Source organism: Chiloscyllium plagiosum, chromosome 1 (genome assembly GCF_004010195.1).
Source record: "Chiloscyllium plagiosum isolate BGI_BamShark_2017 chromosome 1, ASM401019v2, whole genome shotgun sequence".
In the NCBI taxonomy this organism is placed as follows: Eukaryota; Metazoa; Chordata; class Chondrichthyes; order Orectolobiformes; family Hemiscylliidae; genus Chiloscyllium; species Chiloscyllium plagiosum.
Window position 1 is genome coordinate 148987846 of NC_057710.1, and position 20180 is coordinate 149008025.

At 39.0% G+C, this 20180-nt stretch overlaps 2 protein-coding genes across 5 annotated transcripts in view; both read right to left on the minus strand.

Annotated features, from left to right (window-relative positions):
- Positions 1-12289, minus strand: part of mmaa (metabolism of cobalamin associated A) — a 50051-nt gene extending 37762 nt beyond the window's left edge. The window contains exon 1 of the mRNA XM_043699209.1: positions 11577-12289. Coding sequence (XP_043555144.1) covers positions 11577-12015 — 439 coding nt within the window. The 5' untranslated portion in view covers positions 12016-12289. The remainder of the gene's footprint in view (positions 1-11576) is intronic.
- Positions 12290-15278: 2989 nt separating this feature from the next.
- smad1 (SMAD family member 1) overlaps positions 15279-20180 on the minus strand; it is a 109163-nt gene continuing 104261 nt past the window's right edge. For all 4 annotated transcript variants that reach the window (XM_043699185.1, XM_043699195.1, XM_043699166.1 and 1 more), the window contains exon 7: positions 15279-17544. In XM_043699185.1, the coding sequence (XP_043555120.1) occupies positions 17401-17544 (144 nt within the window). In that variant the 3' untranslated portion in view covers positions 15279-17400. The remainder of the gene's footprint in view (positions 17545-20180) is intronic.

Here is a 20180-nt window from a genome sequence, read left to right on the forward strand (position 1 = left end):
GCCCCCACCCCCTCTCCGGCCTATAACCCTCACCTTAACCTCCTTCCACCTATCGTATTCCCAACGCCCCTCCTCCCTACCTTTTATCTTAGCCTGCTTGGCACACCCTCCTCATTCCTGAAGGGCTTATGCCCGAAACGTCGATTCTCCTGTTCCTTTGATGCTGCCTGACCTGCTGCGCTTTTCCAGCAACACATTTTTAAGCTCTGATGTCCCAGCATCTGCAGTCCTCACTTTCTCCTGAATGTGTATAAAGAAAGAGAACCAAAGCTGGAACAGAAAACACAAAATTAACAACTGAAAGTGGAAGATCGATGCTTTAAATGGACAAGAGAGCTTTTTAGTGATTAGTAGTATATTTCAATTCAAGGATTCTTAAAAGTCAGAATGTCCTTTAATGTGGCCATGGATGGATACTAAAATATATCAAAGCTGTTGTTGAAATGTGGTTCAATAAAGAACAGGAATGGCAATACAAAAATCTTTGTCGCAGAATTCGCAAAAGTGGTAAAATGCAAGATAAAAAACTGGCAAAATTCATCAAAATAATCATGGGTATGAGAAGAGATGATAAGCTAGAAGGAGCATGAAATAAGTCTGACTTGAACTGAGGAACAAAACAAAAAAGAGCAATCACTCTGCTGAGAATATAGAATAGATCTCTAAATAGATTGAGGTACCACAGAAAACATTTAAGCAAATTTCAGAGAAGTGTAGAAAAGAATGGTCGTAATAGCAGATGATCTCTATCTCACAGATTTGAATTGGGAGAAAATCTGCAGCAAAGTGGAGTGTCCCTCCCCAGTACTTGATAGTCAGGGGAAGTGCTTTTACACACAGCCAAACCAATTGAGATATCTCTGGTTAGCCATGTGAAGGAAAGAAAGTTGATTACCAATGCTAGCAATAGCTCCAGACTATAACACATGCAGAAGTGCACGTGACATCAGCAATTCAGGCTTCGAAAGATCCATAACACCATTACCAATGTGAACTTGGAAGAATTCTGTGTAAAAAGGTATTAAGGTGCAGATCTCAAAATACATTGGAGTGAACATTTTCAGCCAGAATACATCAAGCTCATTAGAAGAAAGGGCAGATCCGGATTTGTTGTGGGGGCAGATAGAAAAGAAAATCAATAGTAGAGTGCTTAGTAAAGGTGATCATAATTCAGTTAGATTTAAATAAAGTTATGGACGAGATAGAAATAGGCCAATAGTAAAAAAAACTAAATCGGGGACAGGCCAATTTTATTAAGCTGAAATATGAGGTGATGAACAGCTGGGAACAACTACTTGAAGATAAGCCTGTTTCAGAATAATAGGGGATATTCAAACATAACATAACAGCATCCCACAATGAAAAGGGGAAACAACCTTTCTGCATCTACCCTGCAGGTAAGACTCTCAACTTCAGATATGCCTGGATTTTAAAGAATATTTAGAGTAGGGAGAGGCAGGAAAAGAAATTTTGTATCAGTTCCAAAACTTAGAAAGCATAAAGTGTCAGACTCAAATTAAAAAGAAATTACTAAAATGAAGAGTGGGGGTAAAAAATATTTGGTAAGTAAAATAAATGAAAGCATAAGGTTTTATTAATATAGAGGTAAAACATAACCAATACAAGAGTACGGCTAATTGGAGACCAAAGGTTAACTTTTATGGAAGAGGTGGGCATTGTTTGTGATAAATAGTTTGTTTCTATTTCTACAGAAGACGAGTAAACAGACATTTTAGTTCAGGATAATGAAATGAAATTGAATAAACCTTGCAGGTATATAAACCACCAGAACCAGATGAAATGTATCTTAAGTTATTAAGGAAAGCATGGAATTAAAAGAAGCTGATCATTATTTTACAGTCCTTTCTAGATATAGGCATGGTGCCAGAGGACTGCTAACAAAATAAACAGTGAGAGGGGATTGCCAAACAGTCACAAACCACTCAGCCTAAACCCTGTGACAAAACATTGGAAAGAAAATTCTGAAACAGTAGAATACCCAAATAATTAAGGACAGTTAGCACGCATAATAGTTGCTAAAGGATGGGCACACCTAGCTAACTGGATTGGAGCTAACAAAAACAGATGATGATGGCAGTGCATTTAATATGGTATGGTATACATGGACCTTAGCAAGATTTCATCAATGTCCTGCATGGCTAACTAGTCTGAGAAGTACAAGTTCAAAGGATTCAAGAGCAAGTAATTGTTAATATTTAAATTGGCTCAGGGACAAGAGGTAGTGGAGAGTTATAGTCAACTAACGCTTTGCTTAACTGGAAGATCATTTCCAGTGGAATGCAATACAGTTTAGAATTGGGTTCCTTCTATTTTGGTAGGTGGATGTGCTTTGGACATAAATGTTGGGGGCAAGATGAACATATTTATTGATTACATGGAAATTGCCCACAAGAATGATGGTGAGCAATAAAAAGCAATAGACCACAGCAAATGAGCAATGTACCAATCGGATGGGTAGAACGGTGGCAAATGTATTTCAATCCAGAAAAGTGAAATTAATGCATTTAAGAGAATATTCAGAGGAAGGGAATAGATTTAAATATGGGACTTCTGAAGAGTGCGAATTATGAACTAGTGAATAGAGCAGACTGTAAGGAAAGTAAGTGATGATGGCAGTGAGGGAGTCAGCAGCAGAGGTCTAAGTTCAGACTGGAGGGGGAAACGATGTTGCTGCATGTGGTTTGAGAGGGCAACAGGAAGCTGAAGGAAATAAACAACCAATCATAGGCCAGCTAGCTTACTAGGTTATTGGGAAAATGCCCAATATTAATTTTTAATAGCAGGAAATTTCAAAATACATAATGTCAACAGTCAGCATGGCTTCACAAAGGGGAATTCATGCATGACAAATTTAGAAGAATGCTTTGAGATAGTAACAAGCAAGATAGAAAAAGTGGAAACAACTGAAGGGAATATATTGGAATTTTCAAAAGCATTTTTAAGTGTTGGGATAAGGGGGGCATTTTCAGGATGAGTCGAAAAGGGTGGAGCTAGAAAAGCACAGCAGGTCAGACAGCATCCGAGGAGGAGAGTCAACGTTTCGGGCATCAAGAATAGCAAAGTGCAAGTAACAGAGAACCACAGGGATTTGTGTTAAGGCCCCATTTACTTAAAACATGTGACTTTGATAAGGAAAGTGGAGTACACAAAAATAAATGGAAAAGCAAATGGTAAGGATGACTCAGTCTGCGGAGTTAAGCAAATGAGCAAAACTGAAAAATGTGTTGCTGGAAAAGCGCAGCAGGTCAGGCAGCATCCGAGGAGCAGGAGAATCGACGTTTCGGGGAAGAAGGGCTTATGCCCGAAATGTCGATGAATCTGGGTCGTGAATCTGAGATATTCTTTACTGCAAAGTGCTTTAAAAGCTGGATCATTAATAAGACAGGGTATGTGACTGAAATGACAGTATGGGAACACTTTGGGTATAATGATCACAATCAATTCTATTTGTTTTAAAACAGTGATGGAGAAGAATAAGCCTTCAATAAAAATTAAAGATTTTAACGAGTAAGGCAATTTAATGGCATGAGACAAGCACATTCAAAAGTTGACTGGAGTAGACTGTTTGATGGCTGATAAGGGGGAGTCTTTCAAAAGTATGGTAACGAGAGTTCAGAGTTATTATGTTCCTGTTAGAGTGAAAGGTAAGGCTAGTTGGATTAGAGAACAATGGACGAATAAAGTATTGAAATTCTAGTCAAGAATAAAAGATTAGATATAGACAGCGATATTCAAATGAGTTTCTTAGAACAGTAGAAAGAGTGTAGGGGAATTCTTAAGAGGGAGATCAGGAAGGCAAAGAGAGGATATGATGTAGCCTTTGCAAAGAAGGTTAAGGATAATCCAATAAGATTCAGTAAGTACATTAACAGCGAGCGAGCAGAGAGGGAGTTGGCCCTCAAAGATCAAAGAGGTCACCTTTGTGTTGAACCTCAGAAGATGGGAGAGATAGTAAATGAATATTTCACATGTGTTTTTACTGCGGAGAAAGAAATGGAGGCTAGAAACAGTTCACATTACAGAAGTGGCAAAAGCTAGAGTTTTAGAAAATTTAAAAGTGGATAAATCTCAAGGACCGAATCTAGAGTATCCCAGATATTGTAGGAAATTAAGGAAGAAATTACAGAGCCCTTGCAGAAATATTTGTATTATCTATAACTGAGGGTGAGGTGTTGGAGAACTAGAGAGTGGCTAATGTTGTGCTTTTAAGCATGAAAGGAGAAGCCTGGGAACTATGGACCTGTGAACTTGACATCGGTGTTGGGTAGGTATTGGTGGCAATTCTGAAAGATAGGATTTATGCGCATTTGGAGAGGCAAGGAATGATTACGGACAGTCAACATGGTTTTGAGAGAGGGAAATTACATCACACAAACTTAACTGAATTTTTTTTAAGTAACCAAGATAATGGATGAGGGCAGAGAAATAGGCATTATTTACTTGGACTTTAGTAAAGCATTTGACAAGGTTCTGTATGGTAGACTAATTAGTAAAGTTAGATCACATGGGATTCAGGGTGAGGTTGCCAACTGGATACAAAATTGGCTTAATGGCAGGAAACAGGGTGGCGGTGAAGGCCTGTGATCAGCCGTATTCTACAGGGAACAGTGCTGGGTCCACTTTTGTTTGTCATTCATATAAATGATTTAGATGAGAATATAGAAAGCATGGTTAGTAAGTCTGAAGATGATATCAAAATTGGTGGTATAATCGTCAATGAAGGTAGTTATTTAAGATTACAAAGACATCTTGATCAGTTAGGTCAATGAGCTGAAAAGTAGCAGATAGAGTTTAATTTGGACAAATACAAGGTACTGCATTTTGGTAAACCAAACAAGGACAGGACTTATACAATTAAAAGTAGAGCCTTGGGAACGCTGTAGAACAGACAGACCTACAGGTTCAGGTCCATAATTCTTTGAAGTTTCCATCACATATAGATAGGGCAGTTAAGAACTGGAGTAGCACACCTGCCTTCCTCACTCAGATCTTGGGGTATAGGAGTTAGGATGTTATGTTGAGGTTGTACAGGACATTGGTGAGGTCTCCTCTGGAGTACTGTGTCCAGTTCTGGTCACCCTGTTCTAGGAAGAATATTAAGTTGGAGAGAGTTCAGAACATATTTACTGGGATGTTACTGGGATTGGGAGAGTCTGAGTTATAAGGAGAGCTGGGACTTTTTTCACTGGTGCTTAGGAAGTTGAGGGGTGACCTCAACAGGTTTATAAAATCATGAAAGGTATAGATAAAGTGAATGGTAGCTGTCTTTTCCCTTGGCTGAGGGATTTCAAGACTAGGGTCATGTTTTTAAGGCGAGAGGAAAAAGATTTTAAAAATACATAAGGAGCATCTTTTTACACAGAGTGGTTTGTAAGTGGAATGAATTTCCAGAGAAATTGGTGGATGTGGCAGTTATAAATTTTTAAAAGCATTTGGATAAAGTAAATGAGTAAGGAATGTTTGGAGGGATATGGGCCAAGCACAGGCAGGTGGGACTGTTTAGTTTGGGATTATGATGAGCATGGACTGGTTGGGGTGAAGGGTCTGTTTCTATGACTAACAGATTTGGACAAAATTTTTAATGAGTAAGAGAATCAAGGGTTTTCGAAAAAAGGCAGGAAGATGAAGTTTGGATCATCAGATCAATCATGGGCACACTGAATGCCAAAGGAGACTTGATGAGCTGAATAGCCTATTTCTGCTACTAGGTCCTGCTGTCTAATACATGAGGGGAGGAGGCCACCTCCAGATGGGCATGTGTGGAAAGGAGGCTGCTGCTAAGCAGGCACCAGCAGAGCTGACCGCCATAAGTCTGGCTTGGGCAGAGGAGGCTGCAAGATGGCCGAGAGACAAGTGAGCTACAAAGATGAGAAGAGGCTACTGCAATGGGTAGAGAATACTTTTTAAACCCACGAACAAAGGAATGCTGTGCTGTCTGGGTTCCAAGAGAAAAAATTAATCACTAAAATCATGAATTCCTTGCAAATAAATATGGAATCTCCAGTTTAGGTTGCATATTTTCAAGTACACTTAGGAAAAAAAAGGCAAAGATCCCATTGTGATTGTTGGTGGTTAAATTCAAATCAATGTATGATAAAAAGTCTGTCTGGTTTAAAATGTTCCATCTTTGTGCAAAAGAAATGTGACTTAATTAGCTGTGACCTTACTGGTTTATACAAGGTATGATTACTTTGATGGTTTTTTTCCTGTGTTTAACCATATATCAACTATTTGACTAAAAGTCCTTGTTGCTAAGTTATATCTGCTGTTTTGTACCAATTTAAAAACTGTAGTATCTAGGAGATTAATGCTTTCATTCTGTGCTGCAGCTTTAAGAGACAATTGATTTATTGGGAATAATATGAATTCCTTCTAATTCTGTTCCTGTGCAACTCCAAATCCCCTTTAAGTCAGCACAAATACAGAAGGTATCATTACTATATGACTACATCACCTAACAAATGAGTTTGCAACAATGATAAAGGGAGTCCCTAAAAGATCAAAATCTGAAATCCCAAGAGGAGCCCTCAAAAATAAAAACATTGACCACTTTGTTTTTAATGACAATATTGGCCAGAATCACAATAGTTGCAAAACAGGACACCATCTTCAATGAGTCTCCGAATGAAGCACTGGTGGTGTAGCCCACTTTCTATTTATACGTTTGAGTTTCCTAGGGTTGGTGATATCAGTTCCTGGGGTGACATCATTTCCTATGGTGATGTTGCTTTTTCCAGTTCTTTTTCTCAGGGGATGGTAAATGGGATCCAAGTCAATATGTTTGTTGATAGAGTTCTGGTTGGAATGCCATGCTTCTAGGAATTCTCGTGTGTGTCTCTATTTGGTTTGTCCTAGGATGGATATGTTGTCCCAGTGGTGTCCTTCTTTATCCGTATGTAAGGATACTAGTGAGAGTGGGTCATGTCTTATTGTGGCTAGTTGATGTTCACGTATCCTGGTGGCTAGTTTTCTGCCTGTTTGTCCAATGTAGTGTTTGTTGCAAGGTATTTTGTAAATGACATTAGCTTTGCTTGTTGTCTGTGTAGGGTCTTTCAAGTTCATTAACTGCTGTTTTAGTGTGTTGGTGGGTTTGTGGGCTACCATGATGCCAAGAAGTCTGAGTAGTCGAGGAGTCTTTTCTGAGATGTCTTTGATGTAGGGGAGAGTGGCTAGGATTTCTAGACATGTTGTGTCTGCTTGTACGTACCTTCCAGCTCAGAGAACAAACCTACATCCAGAACCTCACCCTGAGCTACAAATCTTCTCAAAGCTCGCTAACAGGAAGCCATTTAGGCAATCATATCTGGTGCCACTCCCTGGTTTTCTCCTCATAGCATCTTCATGTTATAAGTCTGCCAACCGAGTGGAGGGATTTGTTCTCAGATGTTTCGTCACCATACTAGGTAACATCATCAGTGAGTCTCTGATGAAGCGTTGGTGTTCTGTCCTGCTTGCTATTTGTGTGTCTTGGTCTGATGTGGTGGGTGATATCACTTCCAGTTCTGAGGGGTTGGTAAATGGGATTCAAACCTATGTTTGTTAATGGAGTTCTGGTATGAATGCCAGGCCTCCAGGAATTCCCATGCATGTCTTTGTTTAGTCTGTCCCAGGAAGGATGTATTGTCCCAGTTGAACTGGTGTCCCTCTTTGTCTGAGTGTATGGATACCAGTGATAGTTGGTCATGTTTTTAGTGGCTAGCCACCAGGATACATGAGTACCAACTGGCCACCAAAAGACATGACCAATTATCACTGGCATCCATACACTCAGACAAAGAGGGACACCAGTTCAACTGGGACAATACATCCATCCTGGGACAGGCTAAACAAAAACATGCATGGGAATTCCAAGAGGCCTGACATTCAAACCGGGACTCCATTTACCAACATCTCAGAAAAAGAACCGGAAGTGATATCACCCACCACAACAGACCAAGACACATAAATAACAAGTGGAACAGAACACCAACGCTTCATTGGTGTCTCACTGATGATATTACCAAGTATGGTGACAAACTGTCCGAGAACAAATCCCCCAGTTCAGCAAGCAAACTTACAACCTAAACCACAACCTAAGCTACACATCTCAAAACAAAAACACAAAGCATCTTAATGTTTCCTTTTCAGAAAAGAATTCAATTCCTTCAAATGCCTTACTTGAACATGCCTACTCAGTATTCTCTGGAAATGATTTTAAGATTCCAACCACTTGCTGCACGAGATTGTAAAAGCAGAAATGAAGTAAGCAATTACAATGAAACATATCCATTTGTTCTCAATCCTTCCTCAAATAGGAATAGTTTTCCCTATCCATTTTGTCTAAATACCTTACTTTTTTGAATAGTCAGAGTTTTAAAGTATGGAAAAAAGGACGTTCAGTACATATGTCTATGCTGCTTAGCAAGCAAGAATCTGCTCCATTTTCTAACACTTGGCCATGCCCTGAATTCTATGGCATTTCAGATATTCACCTAAACATTTCACAAGTGTTCCCACCTATGCCATCCTTTCTGGCAATGAATTCCAAATAATGCTCATCTTCTAGGTGAATTTTTTTCTTCCTCAAAAGCCCCCTCAACATTCTGGCCCTCACATTAAATCTATGCACCTGGATACTGATCCTTCAGAAAAAGGAAGGCTTCTTCCCATCAGTGTCTCTCATAATTTTCAACACTTCAATCTCAGCCTTATCTGTTCCAAGGAAAACAAGCACTGTCTATCTACTCTCTCTTCATAGTTGTGACACTACAGCCAAGGTAACATCCTGGTTTACCTGCTCTGCACCCTCACAACATGTTTTATATACATCTTTAATCTCCTCTGAACATTCTGCACCATGGAAAACAGCCCAAACGTCTGCCATCTTACGTAATTGAAGTTCATCACCCCAGAATCATTGCTGTTAAGGCTGCAATTATGATCATTACCACTGGATGGAGCAATGAACATGCACACACAGGGATGGAACTGCACTGCAACGAGAATACCCAGCAACAGCTACTGATCACAAACATGGGAATATATTGGTCCTTTCACCCAGGGACTCCAGCAAGATAAATGTGTATGTAATGACAAAATGCATAACCTGGGATCAGATAAATGATACTATTTTATAAGTCGAACTGCAGAACTGCCACATTCTACATAAAAGGTAACCTAGGTAGCACCATTCCTTTACATGATCCAATTTGTACTATGTTCTTATTATAGAAACTGGAGAAATAGAAATACAGTGCCATATGTTTAAAAAATCTAAAATAAAGGTATGGTAGTTTGCACTTGTACCAATGTCAACAGCAGCATACGTGCACATTAACACCAATGCTTATTACAACCAGCTGACATCAACAGCCCCATCTGCATGTGTCAGTGGTCACTTCAGCAGTCAAAGTAACAGCTCCACTTTGTGACTCTTTTCTGCATTCTAATGACTTCACATCTTTCCTGAAGTGCGATGCTAGGAGCTGGACACAACATGCTGATTAAGGTCAAACCAGTATTTTATACATTGTCAGCCTTATCACATCTTTATGACCCTTTTAATGAAGTGCAGAATGCTGAAGCATTTTCAATGCACTCTGATACATTATCAAACGACCCAGGTTTCTCTATTTCCGTATGCCCTTTAGAATTGTACTCTGTACTTTACATCCACATTCCTCTGACCAAAATGCATCACTTAACACTTCTGTGCATTAAACTTTATCTGCCACTGGGTTCACACATTTCACCAGTCAATGTCCTTTTAAAGTTTTAATAATACTTCTTACTGTTCATAATCCTTCCAACTGTCATATCTGCAAATTTTGAAATTATGCTATGTACACCAGTTATCTAGATCATTAAACGTATAGGAAGAACAAGGGCCACTAGTATTCCTGATGAAGGGCTTATGCCTGAAACGTCGACTCTCCTGCTCCTCAGATGCTGCCGACCTGCTGTGCTTTTCCAACACCACACTTTTTGACACTGTTGCCAGTCATTCAGCCAATTTTGTATCCGTGACACTACTGTCCTGTTTATTTCAGGACCATAAAGATATAGAATGTTGACCATTTGGCTCACTGAGTCTGATCTGTCATTCATGGCTGATACGAGAATCCTCAATTCTACTTTTCTGTCTTTTCCTTAATCCTCGCTTCCCTTCCTGACTAAAATCTCAGTTTTGACACTACTGAAATATTCTATCTTGACAGCTCTACTTAGTAAAGAATTCCACAGATTCACAAATCTCAAGAAATTCCTCTTCACTTTTATCTCAATTGGGTGACTCTTTACACGGGTTATGCTCTCTGGGTTTAGATTCTCCCTCAAAAAGGAGAAAACAACCTCAGTATCTATCTTATCAAGCAAACAAAGAATCTTATATATTTCAGTAAGGTCTTTCATCCTTCTAAACTCAAATGAGTATAAGCGCACATAGAAGAAAGTGAGGACTGCAGATGCTGGAGATCAGAATCGAAAAGTAAGGCGCTGGAAAAGTACAGCAGGTCAGGCAGTATCTGAGGAGCAGGAGAGTCAACGTTTCATGTATTAGGAATGATGAGGGGCTTATGCTCAAAACATCAACTCTCCTGCTCCTCGGATGCTGCCTAAGCCCAACATAGTTGGCACAGTGGCTAGCACTGCTGCCTCACAACACCAGGGTCCCAGGTTCGATTCTAGCCTCAGGCAACTGTCAGTGTGGAGTGTGCACATTCTCCCATGTCTGCGTGGGTTTCCTCCCATAGTCACAAAGATGTGCAGGCCAGGTGAATTGGCTGTGCTAAATTGCCCAATGTTAGGTGCATTAGTCAGAGGGAAATAGGTCTGGGTAGGTTACTGTTTGGAGGGTCGGTGTGGACTGCTTGGGCCAAAGTAGGGAATCTAATCTAATAATTGAACTCTCAAAAAATCTCTTCATTACAATCTAGTAACCTACTTGAGGTGATAACTGTGGTCACAAACCTGTTTCACACAAAATAAAAGATTTTTTAGCTCTGAAGCAAACAGCCCAGTTCATCCAGTACTTTCTACGTGGAATAAAGGTGCTAAAAAAGGAAACGTAATTGGGCTGTATGAAGCTATGGAGGTAAAAACAATGACTGCAGATGCTGGAAACCAGATTCTGGATTAGTGGTGCTAAAGGAATAAAGTGGATCAGGAATAAAGGATGAAGGGCTTTTGCCCGAAACGTCGAATTCGCTGCTCCTTGGATGCTGCGCTCTTCCAGCACCGCTAATCCAGAAGCTATGGAGGGTCCACCCATTTCAGTTACGAGAAATATCAATAACCAGGAAGCAGAGATTTAAAGTAATTGAAAGGAAGACTGAAGGAGTGTGGTGCAGGGCCATGATCACGTTGGTAAAGACAGAAAGCCTGGTCACATTTGAAAGCACTTCTGAAATCAATAACCTAGAGTCGGGGACCAAGCTTTGGAAAATGAGACTGAGGCTGCGTTATGTTTGCGCCTATTGAAAAAGTAATAATGAGCCTAATGACTTCCTCCGTGATAAGTTTTTTTTCCCGTTTATATTCGCATTCTCCGGCAGCGAAAGGCAGAGAGCGGTACTGACCCACTCTGAAGGACAGCGGCTTCCCTCCATTCGGTCGCTCTCGCTCCTTCTGACAGGTCAGGACTCTCTGCAGCAGCAGCCGGGCCAAGCACTTCTTGTGTTTGTGAGACGACTCCACCAGGGTGATCGCCTCCGCCAGGCAGGCTCTCTGCCCGCCCAGCAATCCGTCCAGCAGCCGGTCAAGCAGCTGCCTCTCCCAGTCGGTGAGGGTTTCGGCCAACAGCAGCTGCTCTCCCGCCAACACGGCTCCGCTGCTCCGGCGCCTGCACTGCGCCCGAGCTGGCTGCCAGCGCGCGGCCTCCGGCTGCTCCCCGGCAGTGCCCATCCGGGACACCGGGTTCAAGCACGCGGAGCCAGCACGCGCCGAACTCAAACTCCTGGGCGCCGCGAGGCTCCAACGGCTCTTGCACAGCAGCCGCGCCGCCGTCAACGTCAACATCCTTCACAGGAAGGCGGAGACCACCGAGTTCCCGGCTTACATCTCCTCCAGCACGCCTTTGGTTTCCATTTCTTCCCTTACACTTTTGGGTGCGGTGAAACAACGAGGCCTACGTATCTTAACCCGACTGAACTTTTAACCCCTATTCGGTCACTACATTGGAAAACAATGAAACACCACAGGTCGTTGAAGGGAAGGTAACCCAGTGTGACCTGTCCGTGAGCGGTTCCGGGGCACGTATTCCACTTCCCTTTACGCGTGCGCACTGGCCAATACTTTTTATCCCGGGATCGAATTTTAATTCAGGCAGAAATTGTTTAAAGAAGGGTTGGGAGTGGTGTAAGAGGAGGAGTGCCGTGATTGCTGAGGGAGGTGGAAGGTGAACGGCAATGGTGGTTGCAGTGATTGTGTTTCCAATAATCGATACAATAGGTAGAAAATACGTCATGATTTGGAGATGCCGGTTAAAAATCACACAACACCAGGTTATAGTCCAACAGGTTTAATTGGAAGCACACCAGCTTTCGGAGCGTCGCTCCTTCATCAGGGCTCAATCCTAACAGAATTTATAGCAAAAATTTAGTGTGATGTAACTGAAACTATACATGGAAAAATTGATTGTCTGTTAAGCCTTTCATCTGTTAGAATACAGTGATAGTTTCACTTCTTTCATGTGTAAATCACAAAACCTTTTTTTAAAAAAGTTGCATTTTCGGGTTAGCTGTTAACAATGGTGATAGCTAGACAATATGTTGAACGTGTCGGTCCCGTGTGTTCTGTCTCTACCATGATGTTTAGATTGATTCTAAGACAATTTTCAGTTATTCTGAATCTGAAGTCAATTAAGTATCCAGTGTAGAAAATAAATTGATCAGGACAATTCTAAGTCTCCAAGGAAAGTGTGAAATGTGACTGGGTAAAGGAAGGGAAATAAACAAGTTCGAAATTGATTCTGAATCAATATGACCCCTTCCTTCTAAGAGACTAGAACTAGGAGACTCTCTGAAAAGTGAGCAGTGTCTTAAAAGTCTCCACATGCACTAAATTTGTCTTGCAACTGTTAATATTTGATTTTTTTTTTGTTTTTTAAGAAACATAGAAAAGAAACTAGACTATTTTGTTCTCCCCACTTTAAGCAATATTGTGATATTGTTCAAGTACAGGAGCATATTCGGGTGGCTTTGCAATAAGTAGCCTTAAAAACAGCTATTTGGTGAGACATTGATACGTTCTAGTGCTCTTACCACGAGCTCTGGTACTTCCAAGTCAACATTTTCACTTAAAGGATGCAGGAAATTGAAGGAAGCTTAAAAACTTCTATAGAAGTTGAATTGGGTTTTCCAAAAGTGTTGTTCAATCACCTGTTGGTTATTTCCACATCGTTCCACTAAAGACAATTCTATTCTGAACTGGTCTGCAAGTAGGTTTGCCCAGTCTTTGTTCTCAAGATTCTACAAATCTCCATGAGGTAATATGCAAACACATTTTACATTGTATGCTTTTGTTTTACAAGTGGAGAATTAATTAAATTTAATTTAAAGCCATAAATACAGATTAAAATTGCTGACACCGAGTTTTAAGGAATTAACAAACATTTCAATTTTCTAAACAATTTGCACATCCAAAGCCATTCTCTATCCAAATTTACCATTAATCACCAAACAGCAAGGATGGCTGCTGCTTAAAATTGCACGTGCCAAAATCATACATTTTGCTTTATTTTCCAGAGGATGCTGTCAGGTTCAATCTTTTATAACATAAGGTCCAGTAGTGCAGATTAGGAGTCTTTTATGTGAGACATGATTTAATTGGATTTGTGCAGATTAGGAGTCTTTTATGTGAGACATGATTTAATTGGATTTGTGCAGCAAGGTTAATATTAATTTCAAAAATATTATAACCTCATTAATTTGGAAACTCTTGTGGTCTTGATTTTATTTTTAATCAAAATTTTGATTCTAGATACTCATCCTGCATTGGCCTAATATCATGCCTTTCCAAAATATTTTCTGCGTGCGTCAGATGGAGCCATAGCATGGATTGGTGTGTAACCTGTATTATTTTGTCTTCATGTCAACAGGCATTGACAGTGAAGCAGAAATTGGATGAACCTCGTTTCACTTGAGAACTACATCTGATTGTACAGTGTACAACAGAGGGCTACAGTGTTTGAGGTCATGTTATTGGATTACATTAACTTTGTCAACAAGATCTCAGTAGAATTTACTATTTTGTTCAATTTTGCAACCATAAATACAGACAAACTGGCAGAAACATATCAAAGCCAAGCATACAACTGTGCGATTATAACTGTGTTTAGCAATCACTTGATAACATACAAATCTTAAAACTCAGACTTAAAAATTTTAGCCCAAAGGCCAAATCAATCTTCAATAAACCTAAGGAACTGTATGTTAAAGAAAATGGCTGTCCACATAAATGCAAATTCCTTCACCTGCACCCAACTAAAGTTTGCGAATTTTGCTACATTCACATGTATCTTGATGCTAGACCATCAGAGATTTTTGATAACTCATTCATTATGGATTTTGGATTCAGAAAGTCAAAAGTTTTACAGCTAATCTGTACACAGATTCTACAAAATAAATGACCAGATAACTAGTTTTCATTGTTTGTTGAGGGATAAATATTGGCCAGGATCAGAATATCCTTTCTCCTCTTCAAGATTTCATCTGAAGGTTAGCACTTCTAACAGTGTTAGTATAGAACTAGATTAGGATTATGTCATTTTAACTGCTAAGAGGCAGTTTCTGTTTTGATACCAATGTTGAGATGAAAAGGAGGATTCAAAATACGGCATTGAAATAAAAGCTTATACAGTTAATTGTGAACCATAAACAAAATTCTAATGCATATATTTGATGTGAACTTCCATGTCCACAGTGGCTAGGCCTTCTACTGCCAGTGGAAGTTGGAAGGCTGCAATCTCACAATATTCGTATTTCACAGCCAATATGAATGTCTACGTTTGGTGTCTGAGAATTATAAAAAGGGGAAACGGAAGATAAAAGCGCATGCAAAAACAGGACATTTTTAAAATTTTTCTTTCCCAAAGTATGGGAGATCAATTCATATCACTAATATTGATTACCTCAAAGCCAAAATGTTACATGAAGAAATGGCTTTGGATAATTTATAGAATTTGTATTGAAATATTTCATGCAATTTGATCACAGCACTACATAGTACTCAAGAATATGCCATGTTTTCTGTTGAATAAAAAGGTTTATTTTGTACACCAATTCTGTAAAATATTTATTTTGTTTTCTCCCTCAAGTCTACAGATTTCTTGTGATTGTAAATTACAGACTGGTCCATTATGGAATAGAGGAAGAAAAAACAGAACATCATAAGTAGATAAGCCATCATATATCATGTTTGAGGATGCTGAATGATATCTAACTGAAGTAATTTTGCATTACAATAGTGTTAAAAATTAAAATCTTTTCAATGATGTGGAAATTTTAGTGAACTGCATGATCCAACTGACAACTTCTCATCCCCGTATAGGATGCGGAAAAGCTGTAAAAGAAAAAAGAAAAACTTTTCTAAAAATGAGAATGCTACAGACTGGTTTCCAACCATCTCTTTTCCACCTGCCTGTTGTTTTCATTTGTTTGCAGGAAGTTTGTATTTCACGAAGACTAAACCACTTGATATTTACAGCGACAACAAATGTTGAATGGTACAATATATACAGGTTTGTATTTTTGTATGCCATGATCAAATTTTACCAACATATTGTAACGAACTAACTTTGCTGGCAGCAGTGAAATTTGTACTAATTCCATCCCCAATTTTTACAAAAATCTCAGCTTTCCCTCCCCTCTTGCCTGTAATTTCTCCTATGTCTAGTTAAGAGTATTTTGAACAGGCCTGGGAACAGGGTGGTAAATCTTCAACCTTAGATTAGGAAATTCTAAGGTTTTTATCCTCACACCAAAAGTAAACAGAAAACAAGATCCAAATGGATCAAATGAGTTATAAATCAGGGTTAGTTGAATAAAATATTTTTTAAGTCTCTAAAGGTAGAATTTTTAGGGATATAGACTTTGCAGTGGTGCAATTCACAATCAGGTTCCCAAATGTCAAAGGAAATCATGCCAGAACAGATTGTTGTTTTTGAAAGACTTACAATCTTTGGAATAAATGTTTCTCCAATTCCACAGCACAACAGCAAAGTCTTGTGTAAAAGTGCATATACAACAGTAGAAAAGAAATTAGCACTGTTAAAAACAAATAAAAATATAAAACAAGCTGATTTAACCACTAGGGAAGTTAAAATTTGTAATGTGTTGCAAGATTCCAGCCAACTGATCTAATCAAGCTGGAAGTAAATGCACAAGAATCTAGTTCTACCAACCTACGAACATCCAACCTGTTGGTAGCCACTAATCAGTTGCTCAGAGGATTTATAGAAATCATTTCAAAACAATTCCTTAAACAGACAAACTAGTACAAGGTAACAGAGCCAGAAGATCTGGTGCAGCAAATACTTTCGGTAAATTTTGCTTGCAAAGTGTTTTTTAAAATATTGAATTAACTATTTCAGAACTGATGTATGGCTACAAGTAAGAGGACAGTAGCTTCTTACAAAGTACATTTTAAATGCAATAGTTAAAAAATACTGAGTTCACCAAATGCACAGTGGAGAACACGTTGCCCCTTAACCTACTTCCTTCTAATGTCAGATTGAAAGTCCTTACCTAATTGAAAATGAGGACAAAAGTAATATTTTAAACCTCAACATACATGTAAAACTATACACACCTTAGAAATCCATCAAGAATGGAGCTGTAACTTGACACTATTACAAAAAAAAAGTCAGCACTGACATTAAGACAGAGCTGCACACAGGGCTCATTTTGTCCACTTCCACACTTTTTAAAAACTACAGATGTCAAGTGACCTAATGTGTAGAGGGTTTGTAAGTCATCATTTGTGCAAAATATATTCAACTTCAGCATAACAACTGTGCAGCAATTGTGCTCTCTTGGAAAAACAACTTCACTCCTATATTTTGACCACAAACTAGTACTTAAAACACAGCATTTGCAACATTCAAATCTATGCTTGGTCACCTTTCATCTCTGTATTCTAAAACCATAATTACATAAATTCTTCAGAGTAGGTAGAAATGGAATACCAGTGTAAACTGAACACTTTCACAAGAACAGCAGTATACTAAAAAAACTGATCATCTTTCTCCAACAATTGGTCACAAAGAATCAAGTGTTTTCCAATTCCCAATCAAGACGGTCCAGAGTGTTTCCATTCTGTATATCCTTCAAGTGAGATTACAAATTCTTGGAAAACTCAACACTCAAGGATCTATGAGCACTATGAAGCAGCATTAGAGCATTGTTATGACACAGAGGAGATAGGGTTATGTGGGGAACCCATCTGGGTGAGAACTTTATCCAGCCACTGCAGAGGACCATGTAGATGTATTTCTATCCAGCAAGGGGTACTTGTTACATCCTGTCGATGATATTCAGCTCCCCAACCCTGAAAATGTAAAAAAGCAAATTGTTACTTTTTTTATAAAATAAAAATAATGCAGAAAGTCCATTTTCACCAAAACAGCAAGTAACAAGTTATTGAGATTATATACAAAGCAAAATTTCCCACCTAAATGCACTAATAATTAGCTTGCCTAACTTCAAATGACTTAAATGCTATTGCTATACTTCATGCATCAGTCATTTTTATGATCAGCACAAATTCTGAAAATATTTAGATTGAACACTTGTAGATTTACAATGTCCCATTTAATAATCCAAATTGGTATAACATGGAACAGGAGGTAAATTCCAAAAAAGATTTCTCTGGTCCACATTTAATCAAGTTTTCTTTAATTTATTGTAAAAATTGTTGTGATCTATGTTTAGCTTTGCCAGACTATCCATATGTCCTTTGACACAGAAGTTATCTATGGTCAAAACAAAGAAAACATCTCCAATGAAAACAAGGCCAATGCAAGGGCAGTGAAAATCACCTACAATAAACAGCTGGAGATATGGATGAAACGTTACCTTGAGTTGTGTTGTTACTGGAGATGGACTATATACTATTGTTATGGAAGAATTGCATATCAATCTACAATAGAGAAGCTGAGCAAAACTATTATCAATTAGTGCATCCCTGCTGAGGGGCTCCAAGATCTTGTTCGAGTTAATTCAATACCGTTGAATAAAACTACGTCCTGAACTCAAACAAGGATAGAGGCGCTCCTACAGCATCTGTGTCAACTTCTTTGTCACTGCTGGAGGGAGATGCCTCAGGAAGTGAGAGATGCAAAAATTGTCAAGCCATCAGAACCAATATGTTGCCGCAGAAAATGTAATCGCTATCAAGTAATCTTCTTGCTGAGATAATAATAGCATTTGTGCATGTTACAACCTTTTGTATTTAGAAGTGTCTCTTACTTTGGGACACACCCACAAATGTTAAAGTCAAAAATCATGGATAATTTTGTCCACTTACATATTTGTAACTCTAAGTTACCTAATGGTGTTTGTAAATCGTTATTTGCATAAAATATGTTCAATGTATGTCATATCAGGGAGGCAGCAACATAGTAGTGTAGTTAAGGTAGTGATGTTTCAGCAATTTCACTGTGCTCATAACCCAGAACATTAACATATTCATCTGAACAAATAATGTCCTTCAGGGAAAGAAATCTGCCACCCTCACCCGGTTCTAGCCTCATGAGGCGACAGAGCTCCAGCAATGTGGTTAACTCTCAACTGCCTTCAAGTGGTCAAACAAGCCATAGGCATGATGTGGAGGAGTCATTGGCAATTAGGGATGGCATTAAATGGTGGAATGGCCAGTGACATTCACATTACAGGAACAAATACAGAAGGTCTTGGATAAACATATCTACCCCACCCTGAATGCCAGTGTGGTTTCAGAACGAGAAGACCTTAATCAAAATCATTTTCTCAGTCAAATAAGCTGCAAGCGAAATATGGCGACTGAAGAAGAACACCATTGTCATGAGTTGTAAAGGTGCTTCGACTGTTCATTTTACTTTGGGGCTCGTCAAAAGGATTGTGAAAATTGGGTTTCATTTGAAATACTGGATCTTTTCAGTCTGAAAGGCTCTCAAAACTACTTACTAAAAGTCAGATGTTTAAACTAAGTAAACAGAAAAGGTTTGTAAACCATGGAATTGCTAGGGTTTAGTGGAATTTCCATGTCAGAGAAGCATATGAATTATGAGCAAAAGCAAGCTATTCAGCCCTTTAAACTTGCTCCACCATTCATCAAGATCATGGCTGTTATGTCTATGTTCTAAATTTACCATTCATGACTGCCATCACTAACCTTTCATTTCCTTGGGGCAGGAGAATCGATGTTTCGGGCATAAGCCCTTCTTCAGGAATCCTGAAGGGCTTATGCCCAAAACCTCGATTCTCCTGCTCCTCGGATGCTGCCTGGCCTGCTGTGTTTTTCCAGCACATTTTTCAACTCTGTTCTCCAGCATCTGCAGTCCTCACTTTCTCCTTTTATTTCCTTGCCTAACAAGAATCTACCTCGACCTTAAAAATTTTCAAGGACTGTTGCTCACTCCAGCATTCAATCTAGTAAATCTCCCCTGAACCACCTCCAATATGTGCACATCCTTTCTTAAATAAGGAAACCGAAACTGAACATAACATCTGAATTTATTGTTGTTAAAATGTGTGGCTATTTTGATATTGGAATTTATTTGGGTTGTAGTCCTAAACTGAGCCTTTGCCACCCTTCTGGGAAACCTCTTAAGGATCTCCTGTCAGAACTGAAAACAGAAACAGGTGTATTCCACTAGAGGACTTACTTTTGACATCTTCTGAATGTATTATTTTTGAAAAGATCCGAGTGGTAACTGCATGTGACTAATGACAACCATTTGTATGTGTAGTAACGTCAAACTAAAAGTCACCTTGCACATTTTTTCTTTTATTCTGAGAATCAACAAATATTTGCCTAATGTCATTTCTCTCCCCAAAGTTAATCTCAGATTTTTTTATTTTTATAAAGTCATAGAGATCTACAGCACAGAAAAAGGCCCTACGGCCCATCACATCCATGTTGGTCAAAAACAACTTCCTAGCTATTCTAAACAAATGTTCATTAACTGATCTATGTTGAGTTGT